This window comes from Rutilus rutilus, assembly GCF_951802725.1.
Source record: "Rutilus rutilus genome assembly, chromosome: 7".
Lineage (NCBI taxonomy): Eukaryota > Metazoa > Chordata > Actinopteri > Cypriniformes > Leuciscidae > Rutilus > Rutilus rutilus.
This window is the reverse complement of record NC_140221.1, coordinates 21,559,734-21,584,923: the sequence shown is the minus strand read 5'-3', so window position 1 is coordinate 21,584,923 and position 25,190 is coordinate 21,559,734. Positions and strand designations below refer to the sequence as shown.

At 43.0% G+C, this 25,190-nt stretch overlaps 1 protein-coding gene across 1 annotated transcript; it reads left to right on the top strand.

Moving 5' to 3' along the window:
• Nucleotides 1–184: 184 nt before the first annotated feature.
• Nucleotides 185–23,279, top strand: LOC311293752 (nitric oxide synthase, inducible-like; the record flags this gene model as incomplete). The annotated part of the gene is made up of 23 exons (XM_084414244.1): nt 185–294; nt 757–919; nt 1,011–1,102; nt 16,428–16,569; nt 16,722–16,861; nt 16,999–17,173; nt 17,266–17,367; nt 17,537–17,731; nt 18,025–18,107; nt 18,212–18,356; nt 18,475–18,579; nt 19,172–19,221; nt 19,314–19,488; nt 19,605–19,725; nt 19,856–19,934; nt 20,629–20,819; nt 20,926–21,092; nt 21,210–21,420; nt 21,532–21,619; nt 21,747–21,868; nt 22,551–22,699; nt 22,846–23,040; nt 23,129–23,279. The coding sequence occupies 23 exons, from the start codon at nt 185–187 to the stop codon at nt 23,165–23,167; spliced, it is 3,039 nt and encodes a 1,012-aa protein (XP_084270370.1). The 3' UTR covers nt 23,168–23,279.
• Nucleotides 23,280–25,190: the final 1,911 nt, after the last annotated feature.

The window sequence follows — 25,190 nt, the reverse complement described above, 5'->3', positions numbered from 1 at the left end:
AGTGTTCCTTTAACACAATAAGTATTATGTGTTATGCAAAAGTTAAAAATCAAAATTGTAATAAAGTTTTGAGGTTGTGAATGAAATAATTTTGTACAATTTCTAATTAAAATAACCCCCCCCCCCCCCCCCCCCCCCTCCCCAGAACATGCTCTGCAATTCAAAAACTTGTGAGGGCTCCATAATGAATCCCAAATCTCTGATACGCGGTCATTCCAAAATCACACCTTCCTCAGATGACATCCTCACACAGGCAGTGGATTTCATCAACCAGTACTACACATCATTTAAAATGTAGGAGCAATGTATTATCTAATAACACGTTTATTTAACTTTTAACTTTTAATTTAAGCATTACAGACAAGTATTCTAATACATTTATGAATAATATTATAGGCCAGCCTTAAAATTCAACACTCAATTTATTCCATAAGTAGAGTGACACTCTCTTCATGCAACCAGCCTGAAATTGCTAAACACTCTTGATAGGCTATTGGCTAATGTAATCACGCATGTGTATTGATATGTGATTGTGTGGGAGGAGAGGTAGAGATCCTGTCAACTGTCTTACTTTCATTTTCCTTATGTGAGAGGTGTGAGGTTTCAGGAACCCATCAAAGTCGAATAAGGTTTTTTTTTTATTAAGTTACTGAAAAAAATAAAAATTATATTTCTTTCAACTTGACAAACAGGGATGGAAATGTAACAGTCGGTTTACTTTACAAAGTGAATAACCCATTCTTACCTTTTGTGCAGCCCCAATCCAATGGAGCACCAGGCTCGGATTGAAACGGTCACACTGGAGATCACCCTGACTGGGTCCTACTCACTCACTACAGATGAACTCGCTTTTGGGGCCAAACAGGCATGGAGAAATGCGCCGAGGTGCATTGGCAGGATCCAGTGGACTAATTTACAGGTTTGAGTTTTTTTTTTAACATAGATCATAGCTAGCACTTCCAAAGCCATGTTGTGCATTTATACTAATATAGCCTACATCTCGTCTGCAGCTTTTCGATGCGCGTAAGTGCAAGACCGCCGAGGACATGTTTCATGCCTTGTGTACTCATCTTAAGCATGCCACCAATGGAGGAAACTTGAGGTGAGTTGATTGTATTTATTGCAATATGGTCATTATCATCAGATTTACCAAGGCAGAAATCTTGCAATGCAAGTGAAACACCAGGACAGAATGACTGACTGAATGAATTAATGAATTAATCAATTCCTAATTGGTAAATCTTTGCAAATCAATTTTTAAGGTTTTTAGAACATTGCATTGATGTTTTTGATACAATATCAGACAATACTTCAGTATTTTATTAAATGTCATAAGAAAGGTAAAAATATAATAGGCTTAGTGCTGGGTAGTAATTGATTACATGTAATCTGGATTACTCAATCCGATTCCAAAAATGAAATACTTTTAAAATACTCACTATCAGAATACAGTTACTTTTTTATTTATTACATGATTACATGTTATTCTAACAATGGCAGTACATTATGTCATTTCTAAAAAAAAAAGGTGCACACACAGACCAGCCATTAATGTGCCTATCACTGAAAACTGAGACCCACACAGCATTTGATCACTCAATTTACAGAAATCATTTCACTCTTAAGAAGTGTTTTATTAACATTGCAACATTGCATATCTACTGACTCCTGACAACACATTAATTATTGTTTGAATTATCACTCAGTGAGTAATTTAACCGTGTATTACTGTTTTTGGAAGGCTTCTGTCTTTCAAACACATTAAAATGTACAAATTCACATAATTTTATGTTTACATGCCATGCAGGGATTCCCCAACTTTGAACCTCATTGATGAACATCATTTACCTAATATATTTACTTGAAGTACCCCCTGAGATTTTAAGTTAATAAGTTAGGTCATAATAAAATTAAGTCAATAATAATAATAATAATAAAAAAAATAATAATAATAATAATACAATTAGGTTCTCTGACATTGGTTGATGATCAACATGCAGGTAAACAAATACAATCTTTTTTTTAAATCTTTTGTAGTAAGTGTATTATTTTGATTGTTTTTATTTTTTAATTATTTATTAAATTTGTATGATTTAATCACTTACAGTAATAGCTTTTCATTAAACTCAAAAAACCCCTGTAGTTCCATCAGAAACCGAAGTCAAGGAAACCCTGATATAATATAATATTAATGCACTTCACATTGTCGATAACAAAAAATGAAATATATTTTCTTTCTCTTTGAGAAAAAAGTTAATGAAAATGTTAATCCAGGGTTGTCGGTGTGAAAAGCGTACAGGTAGCGCTACTGCATGCGTCTGATATCCCGTGCGCTCTCCAGTCCTCAACAGAAATCTGTGCACTTGCGCAGTTTACAGGTAAATGCAACTGCGCCAAAAACACAACTACACAGTGGTAAATACCTAAATATATGTTTCACTAAATATAAAGTAAAAAATAAATAAAAAAAAATCATGCCAGTATGCTCATGTAAAAAACATAAATTCTTAAAAATACAAAAACAAATAATGATTGCAATAAAGAAACCACTAAATATAAACCACCTAGGAAACATATATTAATGGGAACATTTTTGCATATTAATGGAAATAGAAATGCCTTCTTTAATCCGTCATAATATAAATTAACTAAGTCAAAATGTTTTGTAAATCTAAAAATGCACTTAATGTGGGAACATCTTTTGTTTTTATCCAACTAAATCAGCTTATACGACTTAATTGTATTACACAAGTTAATGTAATTTTAAAAACGTCAGATGATGTGAAAACTCTGAAACTGGGTTTTGATTAAGACTCTGACTTTGATTAACTGAGGAACTCATCTTATCCTTATGGTTCTGTCAGGACCACTATCGTCAAATACGATTGACAGTTAGCAGACAGTTAGGATTGGCGGTATGGTTCTGTTCTGGGCAAGAGCTCCCTGTGCATCCATGCAGCCTAGCATGGATAAGAGCAGGGAGAGCAGCGATAACCCCCCTTAGGGTAAACAGAACAGAACAATAGGTTACTATCGTAACCCCGGTTCTCTGAAACATCGAGTGGAGAGATCCACCTATGGGAAGGGCATCCGTACCTGACCTCTGCAGAAGCATCCAATTGCACCAAGTCTGGCTAGACAGACAGAAGCGCGCAGCCAATGCCAGGTAAGGCCACACCCCCTTACCTAGGCATATAACTTCTCTGCGCGCTGCTATTCCTCAGTAAGTATATTCGCTTCTCGTGCGGCAAGCGGGGCAAAGCTGGTGGATTTCTCCACTCGATGTTTCAGAGAACCGGGGTTACGATAGTAACCTATTGTTCTCTTTTATCATCTCGTGTTCGAGATCCACCTATGGGAGAGACATGGACAGCTCCCCGATTGCCCAATACACTCACAGTGAGGTTCTGAAGCCAGAGAAGGATGGTCGCCTCAGGAAAGCGGTGCCTGACACGACCCATAATCATGAACCTGCAAAGGTGACGCCACACCTAACTGCTGTGGACAAGCAGAACATGAAACATGCATGTGACACATACATGATAATAACCCCAGCAACACCAATGCATATAAATACACCAATGAATGAATAAAAAATGCTTGGTGACAGGAATGAGCATGGCCAACCGGCCCATTTATTCCTTATTGGTTTTACCTAACGAGGTTACAGGGAAAGGTTAAGAAGACCCCACCCCTAAAACCGAATGTGCTACCGAGGTTCTGGTGACATCCAGCCGGTAGTAACGCACAAAGGTATGAAGGGAGGCCCAACTAGCAGCGGAGCAGATGTCCTGCAGTGACACTCCCCTAAACAAAGCCCAAGAGGCGGCTAAGCCCCTTGTGGAATGAGCCCTGATGCCCCTAGGGTGCTGCACTCCCTTTGCTTCATAAGCCATAGTTATAGCGCCCACAAGCCAATGTGAGAGGCGTTGCTTCGATATGGGACTCCCTCTGTGCGGGGAGGCCCATGAAACAAAGAGCTGGTCGCTCTTCTGGAAAGCACTGGTCCTGGTCACATATGTCTGTAGAGCACGGACGGGACACAGAGCATTCAGCCTCTGATCCTCCGAGGAGGCAAAGGGTGGAGGGTGAAAAGCGGACAGCTCCAACACCTCCGAAATGAACGCAGGGAAGCACTTCGGCATGAAGGCCGGGTTAGGCTTAAGGGAAACCTTAATAGTGCACGAGGGATGAACCAAGAGTGCATGCAGCTCACTGACACGTTTAGCAGATGCCAATGCCAAGAGCAAAGCTGTCTTGAAGGACAGCGACTTAAGGGAAATACTCCCCAGAGGCTCAAAAGGATGTTGAGACAGAGCTTCCAGCACCATGGAGAGGTCCCACTCCGGAACAGTTCTCCTGATGACTGACAGAGAGCGGCGCGCACCCTTCATAAATCTGCGGATTAGAGGGTGCTGCCCGACAGTAGAGCCCTCAAAACCCACATGACAGGCTGAAATAGCAGCTGGGCAGACCTTAATAGTGGAAAAAGACCTCCCTTTTTCCATGAGGTCTTGAAGGAAACACAAAATATCAGGCACCGAGCACTGATAAGATGTAAGACTGCGCCCATCGCACCACCCTTCGAACACTTGCCACTTACAGCCATATAAGGACCATGTAGAAACGGCCCTGGCATTCTGAATAGTGGCAACGACACTCAGCGAAAGCCCCAGTGCATTCAGGTTCGTCCTCTCACGGGCCAGGCCCAGAGAGCCACCCTGTCCGGGTAGGGGTGGAAAATCTCCCCGTTGGCTTGGGACAGTAGGTCCGTGCGAGGGGGGAGACGCCACGGCTCGGCGTGTAACAGAGTGATTATCTCCGCCAGCCATGGAGCTTTGGGCCACCTGGGTGCTATCAGAATGAGAGACAGGCCCTGCTCTCTCACCCTGGCCAGTGTGGGCATTATCAGGCACAGGGGAGGAAAGGCATACAGGAGCACTCTGGGCCATGGGTGGGCCAGTGCATCTATCCCGAGGGGCGCGTCCACGACTCTTAGCGAGAAAAACACAGGACACTGGTAGTTTTCGCGCGAGGCGAATAGATCTACGGTCACCTGTCCGAATCTCATCCATAGCATCTCCACTATCTGCGGGTGAAGACGCCAATCTCCGTAGATTGGGTTTCCCCTCAATAGAAGATCCGCACCTCTGTTCAGAATGCCCGGAACATGATTTGCGCGTAACGACAGGAAAACTCGTCTGCTCCACACCAAAAGCTTGTTGGCTAGAGTGTGAAGTTTCGACGAGCGTACACCGCCCTGACGGTTGATATAAGCCACAGCCGTGATATTGTCGCACCGTACGAGAACATGATGTCCCTGCAGGCGAGGCAGAAAATGATTCAGAGCTTTCCAGATGGTCAAGAGCTCTAAATAATTTATGTGTGCTGAACGCAGTCCGCTTGGCTACAAACCGTTCACTATTCTGCCCTCTTGGGTAGCACCCCAGCCTGTTAAGGACGCATCTGTCGTCACAACTTTCCGCATTGTAACCGCCCCCCAGAGGGGTTCCCCGTGCGTAAAAGTCTTCTCTCCCAGTAGCGCACGGCTGCCGCGCATTGAACTTTCGCCCCTTCTCTGAACTGTGACAGGCAGTTCATCAGAGAGCGAACGCGCTCTTGAGAGAGACGCGCTCGCATGGAGACTGAGTTCAACTCCAAGCCCAGGAAAATTACATTCTGACTGGGCGTAAGATTGCTCTTGCTCACATTCACTCTGAATCCGAGAGATGTGATGTGCGCGAGCACTCGACCGGTGTCCTGCAACACCTTCTCCTTTGATACGGCTGTGATAAGCCAATCGTCTATGTACGTCAGAATTCTCAGACCTGATATTGTCAGCGGTGCCAAGCCCGCCTCCACACACAGACAGAAGGACCGGGGGCTTAGACTGAGCCCAAACGGAAGAACTGTGAATTCGTAACATATGCCTTGGTAGGCAAAACGAAGATATTTCCTGTGTGGAGGGTAAATGCTTATGTGAAAAAAAGCATCTTTCAGATCGACTGATGTGAACCAGTCGTTCTGTTTTATGGTACGGGCGAGTGAGCCTTGTGTCAGCATTCTGTAATTGTATTTCCTCAAATGTTTGTTCAACACTCAAAGGTCCATGATAGGGCGGAGTGAGCTGCATTTCTTTGGGACTAGGAAATAACGGGAATAAAAACCCTGATTCATCAGATTGGGGGACACCACCTGAATCGCTCCCTTGTTTAGGAGAGAGGATATCTCCTCTTTCAGAATGTGTGAGGCGTTCTCTTCCGTGTGAGAAAAGAGAACGCCGTTGAAAAGCGGGGGTTTCATTGCAAACTGCAGCCTGTAACCCTTGAGATCTCTTTGCGGAGAGAGGACTTCTCTCCGAAACAAATTCATTTGATTCGTATTTTTTAGTGTTTTGTGTTTTTGTGAGAACACTGGGGCCGAAGCCTTTATAGACAGAGTGAGGGGAACAGAGTGAGAGCGGTGTGGTTCCACTGTACTTAAACATTCCCTCACAACGGGCCCCCTGAACATGGGGGAAAACACACATTTCTTGAACACATAAACTGGGTAGTCTCGAGAGGCGGTGAGCTGACCCAGCCGCAGGAGCCCCTGAGTCTCTTGGACGGGGGTCCTGAGCGAGGAGGGGAGTCCGAGGGGCTCGTGGCCCGTGAACATGGACTCAATGCCCCCATCGGCCGAACATCAGGCAGGCCGCTTACGTTTCGCGTCGGTGGGGGTGGGATTAGCTGGTCTCCCGGCCGCGGCCGTGGCGGGAGTGGATTTCCCCCAGTGCTTGTTAGTAGGCGCTGGGTTGTTGTGCCGTGGGGGGGGGGTTTGTTGCGGGGCCTTTCTTTGCCCTGACGAAACTGTCGTCCCATGGCAGGTGGGTTAGGCAAACGCGCAGGGGGTGCCTGGCGTGGGGCCACCTTCCTGGGAAGGCACAGCTTGAAAGCCTCATCCTCCTTTTTCTTGTCATCACACCTTTGTTGCATCAGTGCGACGGCGGGGCCAAAGAGAGCCCGGTCGGGCTCTACCGGCGTGCCCGCGATGCGCCTCTTCTCACTGTCAGGGAGTCCCGACAGGTTAAGCCAAAGCGTGCGTTCTCCCACTACGGAGAGCGCCATAGAGCGCCCGCAAGCTTGGCCGGCCTGCCGGGCGTTGCGGAGGACGAGGTTGTTCACCGTGAGGATCTCCTTCCACAGTATTTCGGAAGGATTTCCCTTCTTTAGCTGTTGCCCTAATTCGTCCAGGATCTCCGCCTGGTAGGCGGAGAGGAGAGAAGAGACATTTAGGGCCCTGACGGCTAAAGCCGAAGACTTGTACGCTGCCTGGTGAACGGAGGCAGCAAACCGGTCCATTTTGTTAGGCTAGACCGGCTTCGGGGGAGCGAGCAGCCCACCCTGAGCGGGGTTAAGGTGCCTGGCGATGGAAGGCTCAACAGCGGGGGGGTCACCCATACCGTGAACTGCCATATCCTTAACCTCGAGTCCCGTGAGGCCGTGTCTGAAGTCGAGCGCGTCGTCGTCATCACCGTGTCCCCCGTCCGAGTCAGAAGGGCTGAGCTTGGTGCACTGAGTGACTGCCACCTTAAGACGGCGTTTTAGCAACTTCCTAGGCAGCATGAGACAGAAGCTGCAATTCTCCGGGTTCTCCAGGGCTTCCTGAGCATGCTTAAGACCCAAGCAGACCACGCAGAACTTGTGAAGGTCCTTAGCGGCGATAAGTGCACCACATGCGGCCTTGCAGGCCCGTGATAGGTTGTCCCCTGGAGAGGCGGTAGGCTTAGACAGCAACATTCCGGAGAAGAAGTCGGAGAAATCCGTGGCGGGCAGTTTCCGTGAGAGGAGGAACGGTGAAATAGCGAGAGCGTGGGCAGCTCCGATGCAACACAGCAGTGGTTGAAAAAGACGACTGTCACGTCTGGCGGAGGCTGATCTGGCTGATATTTCCTCCTGAAGACACGAGGTGAGCAGTGAAAAAAACAACCAAGCTGTAAGACGCAGAGATCGCGAGAAGCGAATGTCAACTGAGGAATAGCAGCGCGCAGAGAAGTTATAAGCCTAGGTAAGGGGGTGAGGCCTTACCTGGCATTGGCTGCGCGCTTCTGTCTGTCTAGCCAGACTTGGTGCAATTGGATGCTTCTGCAGAGGTCAGGTACGGATGCCCTTCCCATAGGTGGATCTCGAACACGAGATGATGAAAGAGAACCAACATGAATGTATTGCAGATATCATTAATTCAAGATTTTAAAGTACAACATAATTCAAGAATTTATTCAGATTCAGGGGAATCAGAATGCCAAATCCTGACTGGACGAGAGGAGGAGCTGGGGATGGAGGACGGTTATTAGCTCCTGAGAAACGCGATAGCTGCTGATTATACTGAAGGAACCAGGGCTCTCAAGTGTCACGCTCAGTCACTCATTTCTGTCTTTTGTTACGCACTCCCGCCACACATTGTATTTCTCACGCGGAAAAACTATTTATAATATATTTAATATGCCGCAGCGGCCAAAATTTCTCTGGCCGCGCCGCTCTCACTACGGAACCGGCAGGAATCAAACGCGTCTCCCCTGGAGTTCTTAGTCGAGCCTGCCACTTATCAGCCAATCAAAAAAAAGAAAGGGGCTACACAATAGCCAATCAGAAAATAGCACAATTGTATCTGGGTAAGATTTAACGCAACAACCAATGAAAAAAAGCATATCCTGGAATTGTTCAAGTGATTCTGCTACAACGTCTTCCGAAAGTTTCGTTCACCCACAGAGGAAACCACTCCGAGCTCCGAGCATCACTTTGAGCACAGAGTAAGTCATGATCTCCTGTTTTAATGTTACAACAAATTCACAACTTGTTTGACACAAACAGTGACAACTTGACTGCTTTTAGAGAATGTTTCCCAGATAATTAGCATCAGTTTTTCATGAGTGTCTGTAACTTAGCCAACAGTTTTACAGCCTGTTCACTGACAACACCTGCTCAGAACAAGTAGTCTAGGCCTAGTCATATTTTCGTTATCACACGATGACTGACATATTGTCACATTATAAACATCTCTCTCTCCAAATAGGCTTAATAATTTTATTAGCACTAAATAAATTAAAGTGTATTGCATAGTCGATGTTATAGGTCACTTTTAAAATCATGTCATATTTTATAATTATATCCTTGCCATGGATGCATTAATCATTGCATCTGTCTTTCAAAGATGTCAGGTAAAAAGCAATTAAGCATCCTCTCATTCGCCTTGAGAGGAAAGTCCCCTAAAAAGGCCAGGTTAGAGGATGCTGACCCAGAGAAAGTGGCGAAAAGGGTAGGCCCATTAGAGGAGGAGACAGAGGAAGAGACAGTGCAGGTGGAAGGCAACAAGTCCAAAAAGGCACCAAACACTTACAATAAACAATACCAGTCATAATCTCTCTCTCTCTCTCTCTCTCTCTCTCTCTCTCTCTCTCTCTCTCTCTCTCTCTCTCTCTCTCTCTCTCTCTCTCACACACACACACACACACACACACACACACACATGCGGAAATTGAATAAATACTTTGTATTTGAGCAATTATTAATAACAACAAAAACACTAATAATAATATTATTAATGAAACACCCTCATTCCCGCGACCCGTCCAAACCGCCTGCCCTTTGAGGGGGGGAATGTCACTCTTGCCTGTCTTCAAACCTTGAGAGCCCTGAGGAGCTTATATTGTGGCGTCGTATTCCTAGAGGTAGACGTGTATCAGCTGATGCGAGCTTGACTAACGTGACCTGCCAGAACCTAGTATGGATAAGAGCAGCGAAAAACCCCCAAAACATAACCATTTGCTACTATTCCCCAAACACAAAGTGACAATGAAAATCTGGATGTTTTTTTTTTTTTTTTTACACACTGCACCCAACACGACTGATGCTGATAGAATGGTTAATATATCCTGATGTTAGTGGCATATGTTGAGTACTATAGATCTAATATTATGGGGGAAGCATCACCCCAAGCTGGAGCAAGCAAGGACACATTGCAACAAGCATGTTGCTGTAGCCAAATTAACAGTTGTATGGGATCTATTGGGGAAAGCTTACACCTCTAGTAGCAGCAAAATCTGATACAACAAGCATGTTGTATAATCACAGAACTATTGCTAAACCAACCTCACAAAACGAAAGAAAATGCTGTATCTTCCCCACCAAAAGATATGTGTAACAAAAATAGTTAATTTACCAAAAAGAAATAAACTGCAAGGCTAAAGCTTACCTTAGGGGTGGCAAACTAGCTGTGCTCTCAACCACATATGTGTGCACAGCAAACAATAGGAAGAGGTGCTCACACCCTGGTGCTCCAAACTCTAAGCAATGTGCTTCACCCAGGTGACTAGCCTGCCTCCCCCTCAGCACACTCAGCCTTGGCTCAAACTAGAGAGAAAAAGAAAGGAGAAATTTAGTGGGTCCGGTACAAATACAAAATAATCAAATCATTCACATAAGAAATAAAATATAATGTGAATCAGCTGGTACATGAATAACACCTCCTACCTTGCTGGCAAACCCCCCAGATTAATCAATGAGAGTGACTGCATTTATATGCAGGTGGCCCTGCCCGCGCTGCATGCGTCATTCCCTTTGTTCAGTCCAGCTCTTCACCGAGCCTCCGACTGTGCGGGGCCCAGAGGTGTTGTACCTCGTTTCCCTCCTTCTGGGAACAGTAGTTATATGCATAACTCAACGTTCCAATTCAGTCGGTCAACTCGGTACAACACATGACTATGGGACATATATTCACGACCTGCCAAGTCGCTGAACTAAACGTAAGGGATGAACGCACTGCTTGCGTCTGCTAGATATACCTGCGTAAAATTCGTACAGGGCATAACGCATGGAGTTTCCTGTCTTCCTCCGAGTCAATCGAGAGGTTTGACAGAGCTGACAGCGCATGGAGATCACCATTGCGCTTTGCTGACGCCAGCGCCTGCAATAGGGCTGTTTTATGAGACCGCATCTTTAGATTCAATGATTCTAAGGGCTCAAATGGAGGTTCACACATAGCCTCTAAAACCACAGTTAGGTCCCATGATGGAACCATCGACTTTGTAACGGGCTTCAGCCGCCTCGCTCCTTTAAGGAACCGAACGGCCAGCGGGTGCGTGCTCAGCGCAGCCCCATTAAGTATTCGTGTATACATTAAGTATTAACCCTCGTGACAGGCCGAAATGGCCGCTAAGTAAACTTTTAGTGTGGGATGTGAACAACCTCCCTCGAACAATTCCTGCAGAAAAGTTAATATTCCTGCAATCGGGCAATGACTTTTGTCCGCACCACTGTTCAAATATGTGCCTTTTCGATGCGTAAAGCCCCTTTGTTGATGGTGCCCTAGCACTCTGTATTGTGGCCCTAATTGGGAGCCCTGCTGCCGCTAGATTCTCCCTCTCAGCAGGTAGGCCCATAGATGCCACAGTTCCGGCCGGGGGTGTAGAATCTGTCCTCCTGCCTGGGACAGCAGGTCCCTGCATTGGGGAAGACACCACGGTGTCCCTGACAGCAACGTCATGATACATGCGTACCATGTTTTCGTTGGCTAGCGCGGGGACACTAAAATTAGTGACAGACCCTCCTGACGCACTCTGTCCAGAGTGGGCTGTATCAGGTCTACCGGCAGAAACACGTACAGTAGAGTTTTGGGCCATACATGAGACAGCGCATCCACCCCCGCTGCTGTTCATTATTGAGAAAAACAGAGTGCAGTGCGTGTTTTTCTTGGACGCAAAAAGATCGACCTCAGCCCTGCCGAACGCTCCCAAATCTGCGCCACTATTCTCGGGTGCAAACGCCATTCCCTGACCTGTGGTCCTCCCCGGGATAGCAGGTCTGCTCTGCCATTCAGGCGGCCCGGGACATGCACTGCCCTGAGCGACGCTAAGTTAGGGCCCATATTAGGAGTGTCTGTGTTAGTTGCAGCAGTGGAGGAGAGCGGGTACCCTTACTGGGTAAAGCGTCCTTACCACAGTTTGAACCTGAGATAAATAGAACCCGCCGAAGCGCTAGCTTTTTTGAATGGGGGGAGGGGCAGGCCACTCTACCGACAGCTTTGCTGCCGCCCTTCCATATGAAGAGCTCCTCCATAAACTCACTTCCACCCGTCGCCGGAGGGGGAAGCCGTGACCTGCTCCAGCTGAAAATGATCATCGAAGAACAGCGAGACAGAGTCCTCCTCCTGACACTCCAATGGAGCCATCAGGGGAACATTAAAATCATCCATAACCTCCCCGGCTTCCATATGGTCGCCCCAAGTCCCCGTGGCTTCCTAAAAATGGCTAGTGCCGTATCTGGAACAGCAGCTGAGGACAGAAGCGGACCATGTCTGTCCACTGTACCATCGAGCACCCGCTCAGCAAACGCTACACGCCGCTCGGGTGTCGAATGACGAAGCTGTCGGCAGTGAATACATGCTCCGGGGTGTGATGGCGTTCTAGCAGCACGGTGAAGAGCTGAAGAACAAAAGGAATGACGCATACGACTGCATTTATATGCTGTGGGCTGGTGGCCCCACCCACGTCATCATGCATCATTTGCCTTTCAGGTGTAAATAAAGGTGTCTTCAGCAGATGGCGCTAGAGTGCGATATCCCAGTCATGTGTTGTACCGAGTTGACCGACTGAATGGGAACAGGCAACTTAGGATCAATGCGGCGAATCTCGTGTTCAAGTTCACGAACTTGAATGAATCTGAGGTGAAATCCTTGTGGGGAACGAATTCCTTTCGCTAAATTCCCGATTGCAGGATTCCTTGTGAGATGATGTGGTTTGCCTACTGAATTTCGCCATTTAATTAGCTCCTGAGAAATGCAATAGCTGCTGATAATAATGAAGGAGCTTATATATGTATACAGTTATAGGCGTCGTATTGCTATAGGTCAGGGTTCCTCAATAGGCGGCCCGTGAGGTGAAAATGTTTGGCCCGCGCTTATTTCAAGGTTGTCATGGTAACATCAGCGTAAGCACGTCACTGGCATAAAAATTCAAACGCAGTATCTGACAGCATTCGCGCACATCGAAAATGGCAAGTGTTAAGAAAAGAAAAATGGACACAGAAAATAGACGATTCAAATCTGAATGGACTGAACAATTTTATTTTATTTTGCCTGACCACAACAACGCAAAGCCAACGTGTTTGATATGCACGCAGACCGTGGCTGTCTGTAAGGCTGATAATATCAAACGCCATTTCAACTCATTGCACTGCAATTTTAACAGCAATTTTCCTGAACATTCTGCGAGTCGCAAACAGAAGGTAACACAATTGGTAGCAGCTTACAAGCAATCAGTTGCTGTTATTCATAAAACCACATCCATACAGGAGAATGCCACCGCAGCATCCTTACGTGTGGCTTGGAACCTGGCAAAGGCCAAAAAGCCGTTCACGGATGCCGAATTAATTAAAACCTGTGCGATTGACATGGTGGATGAAGTTTGAAGTCACGATGAGAAAACGTAAAAAATGGTTGTGGAGCTATTACAGAAGGTACCATTATCCGATTGCACGGCAACAAGAAGAGTAGAGGCATTGGCGGGTGAGTGTCTGTCCAATCTTTTATCCGACATAAAGAAAGCCAACGTCATGTCACTTGCAATAGACTTGTCTTGCGACCGAACCGACATTGAACAGCTGTCAGTGTTCGTCAGATTTTTTGATGGGAAGGTTTTCCGCGAAGAGCTGCTTTGTTTGCTGCCAATACAGCGAAGTACAACCGGAGAAATTATTTTTAACGGACTGATGCAATTCTTTGAAAAGAATGGATTAGATTTAAGCAAAGTTGTGTCAGTTGTCACTGATGGGGCTCCGTCAATGGTCGGACATCACAGAGGCCTAATAAGCAGGCTAGCTGCTGTCAATCCAAAACTCATAGCATTTCACTGTATTATTCATAAATCGGTGTTATGCGCCAAATTGTCTGGAAAAATAAAAGAGACAATGGATACTGTGATGAGGCTGGTAAACTTTATTCGCGCGAGTTCTGGTCTGCAACATCGCCTTTTCCGAGCCTTGCTGGAGGAAATGTCCGCAGAACGGCACGATCTATTGCTGCACAATGATGTCCGATGGTTGAGCAAGGGCCGTGTGCTGGAAAGAGTGTGTGAACTTCAAAATGAACTTTGTTCATTTTTAAGCAGCCTTCAAAGCCAAAAGGCAGAGACATTTCTGAAGTTTTTGACCGACAACACAGAAATGGCATTCGTGCATTTTTTGTGCGATATCATGTCTCACCTAAATCAGCTTAATTTGCAATTCCAAGGCAAGAACCACACTATTGCTGACATGTACGAAGCGGTTGAAGCTTTTCGTTTAAAGCTGACCCTTTTTGAGCGGGATCTTCAAGGGAGAAAGCTGCACTTTCCGTATTTACAACAGCACTGCGAAAAACACCAGGTGCAAGAGGACCCGTTAATGCGCGACTTTGTGATGAGACTGTATTTGTATTGTGGCCCTAATTGGGAGCCCTGCTGCCGCTAGATTCTCCCTCTCAGCAGGTAGGCCCATAGATGCCACAGTTCCGGCCGGGGGTGTAGAATCATTCCCTGACCTGTGGTCCTCCCCGGGATAGCAGGTCTGCTCTGCCATTCAGGCGGCCCGGGACATGCACTGCCCTGAGCGACGCTAAGTTAGGGCCCATATTAGGAGTGTCTGTGTTAGTTGCAGCAGTGGAGGAGAGCGGGTACCCTTACTGGGTAAAGCGTCCTTACCACAGTTTGAACCTGAGATAAATAGAACCCGCCGAAGCGCTAGCTTTTTTGAATGGGGGGAGGGGCAGGCCACTCTACCGACAGCTTTGCTGCCGCCCTTCCATATGAAGAGCTCCTCCATAAACTCACTTCCACCCGTCGCCGGAGGGGGAAGCCGTGACCTGCTCCAGCTGAAAATGATCATCGAAGAACAGCGAGACAGAGTCCTCCTCCTGACACTCCAATGGAGCCATCAGGGGAACATTAAAATCATCCATAACCTCCCCGGCTTCCATATGGTCGCCCCAAGTCCCCGTGGCTTCCTAAAAATGGCTAGTGCCGTATCTGGAACAGCAGCTGAGGACAGAAGCGGACCATGTCTGTCCACTGTACCATCGAGCACAAAACTTTGTTCATTTTTAAGCAGCCTTCAAAGCCAAAAGGCAGAGACATTTCTGAAGTTTTTGACCGACAACACAGAAATGGCATTCGTGCATTTTTTGTGCGATATCATGTCTCACCTAAATCAGCTTAATTTGCAATTCCAAGGCAAGAACCACACTATTGCTGACATGTACGAAGCGGTTGAAGCTTTTCGTTTAAAGCTGACCCTTTTTGAGCGGGATCTTCAAGGGAGAAAGCTGCACTTTCCGTATTTACAACAGCACTGCGAAAAACACCAGGTGCAAGAGGACCCGTTAATGCGCGACTTTGTGATGAGACTGGCAGAGAATTTCAAAGAGCGATTTCAGAGCTTTAACCTGCCAAGTGAACTCCTTCTCTTCCTAAGACAGCCATTTTCAGTCCCAGCAGATGGACAATGGACTGCTGAGGCCAAACGCCTGGTTTCATCCTTGGATGAAGCATCTTTGCAGCTGGAGATTTTGGAAATGTCAAAGTCTCACTTGATCAGAGAGCAACACAAGGAGGCTAGTGTGAGCAACTTTTGGACAAAAGTGGTTTCTCAAGCTAAATTCAAGAACAGCAGAATTATTGCAATGTTCCTTCTTTCAATGTTCCCATCCACTTACATCTGTGAGTCATCGTTTTCTATAATGAACAACATCAAGAACCATCAAGTGCATCTTGATCAGTGTCTCAGAATTGCTACAACAGAATATAGCCATAACATCAGAGCTATTGCTTCAGCCTCTCGCTGTCACTTCTCTCATTGAATGGTGAGTACATGACAGTTAATACTTTTAGTTTGGACCAAGTAAGAACAATAAAATATTAATGCTGATAGGTCTAATAATTGAATCTGCTTAGGGAAATTGATGAGAAGAGATCCAGTGTGGTGATGAGCAGGATCAGTCGACTCCCATGCAGACATGGAGATCCAGAGTTGTTGTTTGTTCATTTGTTTTTAATATCCACCATGCAAAGTTCTTTAGTTTTCTTTATCTGAATACAAAAATGCTCATAATTGCTTGAATAAAGCAGACTAATGAGAAAAATAAATTAATAAATAAAATCAGAATAAAATCAGAATAATTATATTGTGATTTGTGACTCTTTTAACAAAACAACAACAACAATAATAGCAGAAGAGCAAACATTAAGGTCATAACATTTTGGTCGGTGGCCCTTGGCTTTGTATTGTCGGCAGAATTTGGCCCTTGGTAAAAACCAATTGAGGAACCCTGCTATAGGTAGACGTGTATCAGCTGAGAGTCAGCTGATGCGAGCTTGACTAACGTGACCTGCCAGAACTGACGCTACGCTTAATTTTTGGCAGGTCTGTCATCACTGTGTTTCCTCAAAGAACGGCTGGAGATCATGATTTCCGTGTTTGGAACGGTCAGCTTATAAAGTACGCAGGATATCAGATGGAAGATGGCAGCGTGATCGGAGACCCAGCAGGTGTGGAGTTTACACAGGTAATTAAAATAGAAGCTTTGAGGAGGACAAATATATGTCCTCTGCTTTATATGATATCTTATCTTTTTTTTAAATAGCATTTGCCAACCATTTGCCTCTGTTAAGAAATAATCACATGATAATTGCTGGATATTGTGCACTCTTTTTATAGGTGTGTATGCAGCTTGGATGGAAACCAAAGTATGGTCACTTTGATGTGCTGCCACTAGTCCTGCAGGCGAATGGAGAGGATCCTGAACTTTTTGATATTCCTTCAGAACTGATTCTGGAGGTCCCAATAGAGCACCCAGAGTAAGTCATTTGGGTCATTTCAGAGAAAAGGAGGAGATATTTGATTTCTAAATTTGAAGAATTAAAGAATTATAGTTTGAGAAAAGTGTCTTCACAGCTTATTCTCTGATTAAACAGTGTGCTCTGCTTTTGTCCAGATATGAATGGTTCAAAGATCTAAACCTCAAGTGGTATGCAATTCCTGCAGTAGCCAACATGCTAATGGAAATCGGTGGTCTGGAATTCACAGCATGTCCTTTCAACGGCTGGTACATGGGCACAGAGATTGGAGTGAGGGATTTCTGTGACAACCAGCGTTACAACGTTTTGGAGGTAGTTTGTCCTCACTATCTCATGGCGGTAGCTAAGCACACCTTGATCATTTTGATATTTATGTTTTGCTTTTACTGATTTATATCCTGTAGCGCGTTGGACAGCTAATGGGCTTAGAGACACGCAAGCTGTCTTCACTGTGGAAAGACCAGGCACTCGTGGCTATTAATGTTGCAGTAATTCATAGTTACCAGGTAAAGTGTCCTTCCACTTTTGTACTGTTGAAATATTGATATGCAAATTGATTTAAGATTATCTCACTGTTATTGTAACTAAAATAATATGTATTAAAAACAGAGTTAGGAAAGAAGATAAAGCCATCTATATATTTATTGGACTTTATGTTGCTATATTGCTGTGCAGAAAAATAAGGTCACCATCACGGACCACCATTCAGCAAGCGAGTCCTTCATGCAGCACATGGAGACAGAAGTTCGTGTGCGTGGAGGCTGTCCAGCTGATTGGGTGTGGCTGGTCCCACCCATGTCTGGCTCTATCACCCCTGTGTACCATCAGGAGATGCTCAACTACATCCTTTCTCCCTTTTTCTATTATCAGGTATCAAACTTTCTGAAACAAAATCAAACATATGGTTAGAATGGGTGGAAAATTGTAGACCCCACTAGAGATGTAACGTATTAACGAGCACAACTGTTTTCATCATTGATAAAAATAAATGTTTTCTGGTTACCAAATCAGCATATTAGAATGATTTCTGAAGGATCACGTGACACTGAAGACATTAGGAAATCTTACCAATCCCTAACTTTTGAACAGCAGTGTTAATAAAGAAAACTTTGACATTAAGACATTAGCAGTGTGTAAATGTGCTGTTTTTGTGTTTTTTGAAGGCTGATGCATGGCTAACACACAAGTGGAAAGATGAGAAGAAAGGACTTCGGAGATGTAAGGTCAGCTTCAAAGGACTGATAAGGTACTAACAGACCAGCAGCTTCTCCAAACAAAACAACACTGTACTTCATTAATGCCAACGACCAACGCCATTTACATCAAAATATTTGTGTTCTTTCTTCTTAGAGCAGTGTTTTTTTCTCAAATGCTCATCAATACAATCATGGCCAAAAGAGTGCGCTGCACTGTTCTCTATGCCACTGAAACAGGGAAGTCACTGACCTTTGCCAAAAAACTGAAAACCATGCTCAACTGTGCCTTCGACACCAGGGTAAGAAATGCTGTCTTTGTAAAATGATTCCAAATGTTGTATTATTAACAGTGCAGTATATGAACAAACAACCAAAATGTGATCCAAAACTAATATTAACTCTTGTTTTCTAATACAGCTGGTATGCATGGAGGACTATGATTTCAGTGAGTTTGAGACAGAGAGCCTTCTGATGGTGGTCACCAGTACTTTTGGCAATGGGGAAAGTCCGGGAAATGGAGTGGTATGGGCATAAATTTGTGAATGCATATATCAGAATTATAATATATAGAAATATATAATATAAATACTGTATACCATTCAAATGTTTGGCGTCATTAAGTTTTTTATGTTTTTGAAAGAAGTCTCTTATGGCTGCATTTATTTGATCAAAAATAAAAATTGTGAAATATTGTCATTTTAACTGTTTTCTATTTGGATATATATATATATATATATATATATATATATATATATATATATATATATATATATATATATATATATATTAAAATGTAATATTCAGCAGCTATTACTGTAGAAATCATTCTAATATGTTGATTTGCTGCTGAACAAACATTTCTTATTATTATCAGTGTTGAAAACAGTTCTGCTGCTTAATATTTTTTGTGGAAACTGTGATACATTATTTGATCTGATATTTGATTCAAAAGAACTGCATTTATTTGACTTAGAAATCTTTTGTAACGTTACTTCTTCACTGTCACTTTTAATCAATTTAAAGCCTCCTGAATCAAAGATTTTTTTTTTTTTTACCTGAATTTTCCACATGAATTCAAAATTTGATTTTGACATTAATATTTTCTTTCCCTCAGAGCTTCAGGAAGCAGCTTTTCAGCTTGCAAAACCTGAAAAACAATGTCAGGTTTGTAGCCTAGTAATGCTAAGATTTTCACTTTTATCACCTGTCAATATGCTCTTGTAAACAGGAGCCCTGATATCCTCTTCTCAATACAGGTACAGTGTGTTTGGCCTTGGCTCACGTGTGTACCCACAATTCTGTGCTTTTGCCCATGCTGTGGATGACAAGCTTGCTGAGCTGGGGGCCAAGCGTCTGACTGCCACAGGGGAGGGAGATGAACTTAATGGGCAGGACGAGGCCTTCTCTGCCTGGGCTTGCACTGCTTTTAAGGTTGGTGAGGTTTCTATTATTTCCTCTGTGCTTGGATGATTCAATATTTAAAATAAATCTTATACTACTAATACAGTAGTGTACAACAAATTAATGACATATCTCTGTTTTTTAAGGATGCGTGTGAGGAGTTTAACATTAAAAAACAGCTGAAGGGTGTTGAGCAACAGTTGGACGGCTGGGACCCACAGAGATACAGAGTTCAGCATGACAGTTGCGCTCTGGACCGAATTACAGGTACACCCTTAAAAAAAAAAAAAGTAGTTTAATAAAAGTCACTATCTATCTAAACTCAATAATCACCAGGTTGTATATTATTTTGACCCATAATACAGTATTTACACATATGAATCTTCTGTTTTTACAGCACTGTCTGCTCTACACTCCAAAACTGTGTTTCCTATGACGTTGAAAAGAAGGCAGAAACTGCAGAGCGCTCAGTCAAGGTTTGAATCCACAATTTCATTACCTAACTCCCAGCTAACAAAAATATGTTCTAAGAACATTTTGCTAATGGTTTTGCAATTATTATGGGAATGTTACTTTTGAATATTTCCTGAACATTCTGCAACTATTAACATTTTTAAAAATGTTAGACGAACATCCAACTAAAATGTTTCAGAATTTTTTTCCCCATCAATAATGTATAATTCACGAGTTCACACTTACATACAATTTGAGGGGGTAAAGTTAAATGCGTATTTGGTATGCTGTCCGGGGGGATGGCTCCGAGCTCCGAGCTCGGCCTGAACCCAGAGTACTCCCCCCGTATGTAAGTGTTTAGGACTAGAAGCGTGGAGAAGGGGTGGTGGGGGGATGCTGCAAAACTGTCAATGGATTGAGGTGAGACTACTGAATGTATATATACCTCTTACCATTGATTGCTGAGTGCTCTCCACTTGTGTTAATTATCTGAACATGCTCCTCCCGAACTTTGTAAATAAAACATCATATAATGTTTATATGTTAATGTTTTGAGAACATTATTAAAGACCAGACAAGTTTGAATAAACATTCTCTTAAAGTTACTGGAAGAACATTTTGCCAGAACATTAAATAAAGTTCTGAGAACATTCACTGTCAGCTGAGCTTTTACACATTTGACAGTGCTGTTTTTCTACTTATTTTTTCTATTTTCAGTCGTTCTACTATCCTGGTTGAGCTGAAGACGGATGGAAACACAGAGGTCTTGAACTTTGCCCCTGGGGATCATGTGGGGATTTTTCCAGAGAATTCTGCAGAGTTGGTGGATGGTATTGTGAAGCATCTCCCAGATGCCCCTCCTTTTAACCAGAGCCTTCACCTGGAGTCCCTCTCTGACTCTAGCCCTGGTAACAATCACTAATGGCTGTAATAATAAACTATATGCAAGTAAATTTGAGAAGAGGCCCAAAATCCAAGCTTATTTTTATGACTCTGTCCTGTGTTGTCTTTCAGTAGAAATGAGATGGCAGAAAGATGAGTGTATCCCTGCTTGCACTCTAGTCCAGGCTCTTACATACTTCCTTGATGTCACAACTCCACCTTCACAAAGCCTCCTGCGCAAACTCTCTTCAGTGGCTGGTCAGGAAGAGGATCGCAAACGACTTGAGGCACTTGCATCGGTAATTGCGTTACATTCATTCTTTATAAGAATTTAAATGGGACCGTTGTTTGATTTTATTCTAAATTACACATATTACCAATAGATGCATTTACAGCATTCTACCATTTCTCCATAGGATTTCCAGGAATATTCTACATGGAAAGATTTCTACAGGCCCACCTTCTTGGAGGTGCTTGTAGAATTTCCTTCTCTAAAAGTCCCTACCGCCTTCCTTCTCAGCCAGCTTCCTCTGCTCAAACCCCGCCTGTACTCTGTCAGCTCCTCATTGGACCGTCATCCAAACGAGCTGCACCTCACAGTGTCTGTGGTGGAGTACCACACCCAGGGTATGATACTAAACATGTAGAAAACATACAAAACAAAGACATTGGATAATTCTTTTATAATCAAACACCACGTGAGATGTAAGGATAACGTTGTGTTCTGTTGTATCGTAGATGGAGAAGGCCCAATGCGTTATGGCACCTGCAGCACATGGCTGAACACCATCAAACGAGGACACACAGTTCCCTGCTTCGTTCACCGGTACTGATGACAGATAGTTAAATGCTGAATATGAATATCTCATTTAAATACTTAAAAAGGCATTTTAACATTATGTTCTCAATATCTTAATAACATAGAAAACTTTGTTTACTGCTTATTATTTCAGCTCAGGTGGGTTCCACCTCCCAGAAGACCCCATCACTCCAGTTATTCTGATAGGGGCTGGCAGTGGTATTGCTCCTTTCCGCAGCTTCTGGCAACAGCGCATTCAAGACATGAAAAAGACAGGTAATACATGTGAGCTCTGAATTTAAGGTCATGAAGTTTAGACACAAAAACATTTTATGACTCTTGCCTTGAGACATAGAGGGTCTATCGATCCAAACCATTTATCTCAATATCCAGAATTTTATTTGACCAGTAATGCACTGTTCAAAGGTTTGGGGTCAGTAAGTAAGTAAAAAAAAAAGATTATACAGTATCTTAAGTGATTTTAGTTTGATTTGTTGAAAACTATTTTTTTTTCACATTTATAAATATCACATTTCCACAAACCTAATAAGCATCATAACTGTTCACAAAATTGATAATAATAAATGTTTCTTGAGCAGCAAATAAGCATATTAGAATGATTTCTGAAGGATCATGTGACACTGAAGACTGGAGTAATGATGCTGAAAATTCAGCTCTGCCATCACGGCAATAAATTACCTTTTAACGATATATTAAAAGAGAAAACAATCATTTTAAATTGTAATATCATTATACAATATTACTGTTTTTACTGTATTTTTGATTGAATAAATACAGCCTTGGTGAGCATTAGATTTCTTACTGACCCCAAACTTTTAAACAGTACTGTTGTATATTGTATTTAAGTTCAAATAAAACTGTCTGTAGTTATTTGTATTTTAAATCCTCCAAGTTTTAATCCTAATTTAATTGCCTTATTTAATTGACAAATTTTTAGGTCTGCAAATGACTCCTATGACACTGCTATTTGGATGTCGTGATTCACAAACAGACCATCTGTATAAAGTAGAAACTCTGAAGTTGAGACTTGATGGCATTCTGGACAATATCAATACAGCTTATTCTCGCAAACCTGGTAAACCAAAGGTACATCTCTAAAGTTCTGTTCATCCAGTACTATACTCAAAATAATTAAGGTTCTCTCAGTCTATTCTCGCTGTTCATCAGATGCGTTTACACTGGTATCAGTTTGTGTCTTCTGTCTGTAACCAAGCTTGTGTTGTTTGGAACAGATGTATGTGCAGGATGTCTTGAAGGAGCAGCTATCTGAAAAAGCCTTGGAGGTTCTACACAAGAACGCAGGTCATCTGTACGTCTGTGGTGGCATGAACATGGCCCGTGATGTTGCTAGCACTTTGCAAGATATCTTGGCGAATAAAACAGGCATGACCATCACAGAAGCTGGAGAATTTCTAGAGAGGTTGAAGGTGTGATTCACTGTTTCAATCCTGATGTCCTTGTATGAACTGCTATGTGATCAGTGAACTCATGCAATCATGATCTTTTTGTTGGCAGGTGGAGAAGAGATACCATGAAGACATTTTTGGAGCCTAATAACAGAGATCTGCTGCATCATATAAAGTTAATTCACAGTTTTACCACAAGCTGGGATACTGGGAACCAAATTTAACTAATGCGATTCTAATGTTTTTCCACTATTTATGTTCTTTAATTTAAAATGCTCTATTTTAAGAGGAAAATCTATGGCTTTAATTTATTGAGGGCATTTCTTTTGTTTTTATTTCATTTCTGAATGATACTTCTGATTTGTTCTAATGTCTTCTATGTACTGTATGACTTTTTCTTCAAATGAATTGTTCTAAGCCACAATTAGTCACCAGCATTTGATAATTTATACTCTTTTTGTATTAATGATCTTTTCTAAATAATTTATGGTTAAATGGAATGTTTCTTCATCCCTGCTAAAATGTGTATGTATAATGTGTTAAACTCTCAATGAAACTAATAAATTAAAACATTATATAAATAATAAACATTTAATAACATCTAAATAAGTAATCAAACATGAAATGTCTTTTATTTATTTAAATTCTTTTAAGACACACCATGTGTTCCAAAGGCACACCCATAGCAACAGTAACCAAGCAAAACTAAACAAATGGTTATGAACATTCTATATACTGTTGTGACATCATAATGAGTGGAATTAGTAAGGAAACGCAACTGAAATGGACCAGGATGAGGTAGAAGCAGACAAGCAGAAAGAGAGAAGAATGATAATGAACGAGAATGAAAAGAAAACATAGAGAACCAGTATACTTTGAAAATGATTCCTGTCTGGTAAAACTTTGCAAGATAAACTTATTCAATGAAAAAACAAATGGAGACCAAAAAAGAAACCTTGGTGGATAAAGTGGATGTGGCAGCAGAAAGAGAGGAGGAACAGAACAAGAAAACGGAGGTTCTGTCAGGACCACTATCGTCAAATACGATTGACAATTAGCAGACAGTAAGGATTGGCGGTATGGTTCTGTTCTGGGCAAGAACTCCCTGTGCATCCATGCAGCCTAGCATGGATAAGAGCAGGGAGAGCAGCGATAACCCCCCTTAGGGTAAACAGAACAGAACCAACATGAATATATTGCAGATATCATTAATGTCAATATTTTAAAGTAAAACATAATTCGAGAATTTATTCTGATTCAAGGGGAATCAGAATGCCAAATACTGACTGGACACGAGGAGGAGCTGGGGATGGAAGAGGGTTATTATCTCCCAAGAAACGCGATAGCTGCTGATTATACTGAAGGAGCTTATATATGTATAGTGATAGGCATCGTATTCCTATAGGTAGACGTGTATCAGCTGAGAGTCAGCAGATGCAAGCTTGACTAACGTGACCTGCCAGAACTGACGCTATGCTTAATTTCTGTCAGGACCACGTGTTGCTGTAGTCAAGTCAAGTCACCTTTATTTATATAGCGCTTTTTACAATACAGATTTTCAAAGCAGGTTCACAGTGATAACATGACAATAATACAACAAAGTTTGTTTCTAGAAGAAAATTGCATCATCGTCCACCTTAAGAAAGGCAGATCAATAATATTGTTGAATATTAAATGTCCCCAACTTAGCAAGCCAAAAGCCAAGGCAACAGTGGCAAGGAACCTAAACTCCCATCAGGTGACAGAATGAAATAAAAATTATCTTGGGAGAAACCAGGCTCAGTCGGGGCCAGTTCTCCTCTGGCCAAGGCGCGAACAGTGTATTATGATTCAGGCAGCATTACAGGTCAGAAGTCAGATTGGATCAGAACATTCCGAATTTTTATCCAGTTCCATCTGGTTGGAAGTCGGAGTCATCACGTCGGTATGGAGACGAGTTTGTTGAGGATCAGTGCCGATGGCTGTCGTGTCGATGAGGCCTTCACAGGACTGATGAGGCTGGCACCTCAGGGATGGGTCATGGATGCTTATTTGAAAAATAGAGATTTATAATGTTCTTGAATGCTAGGTAAAAGAGATGTGTTTTTAGTCTGGATTTAAACTTACAGAGTGTGTCTGCTTCCCGGACAATGTTAGGAAGACTGTTCCAAAGTTTAGGTGCTAAATAGGAG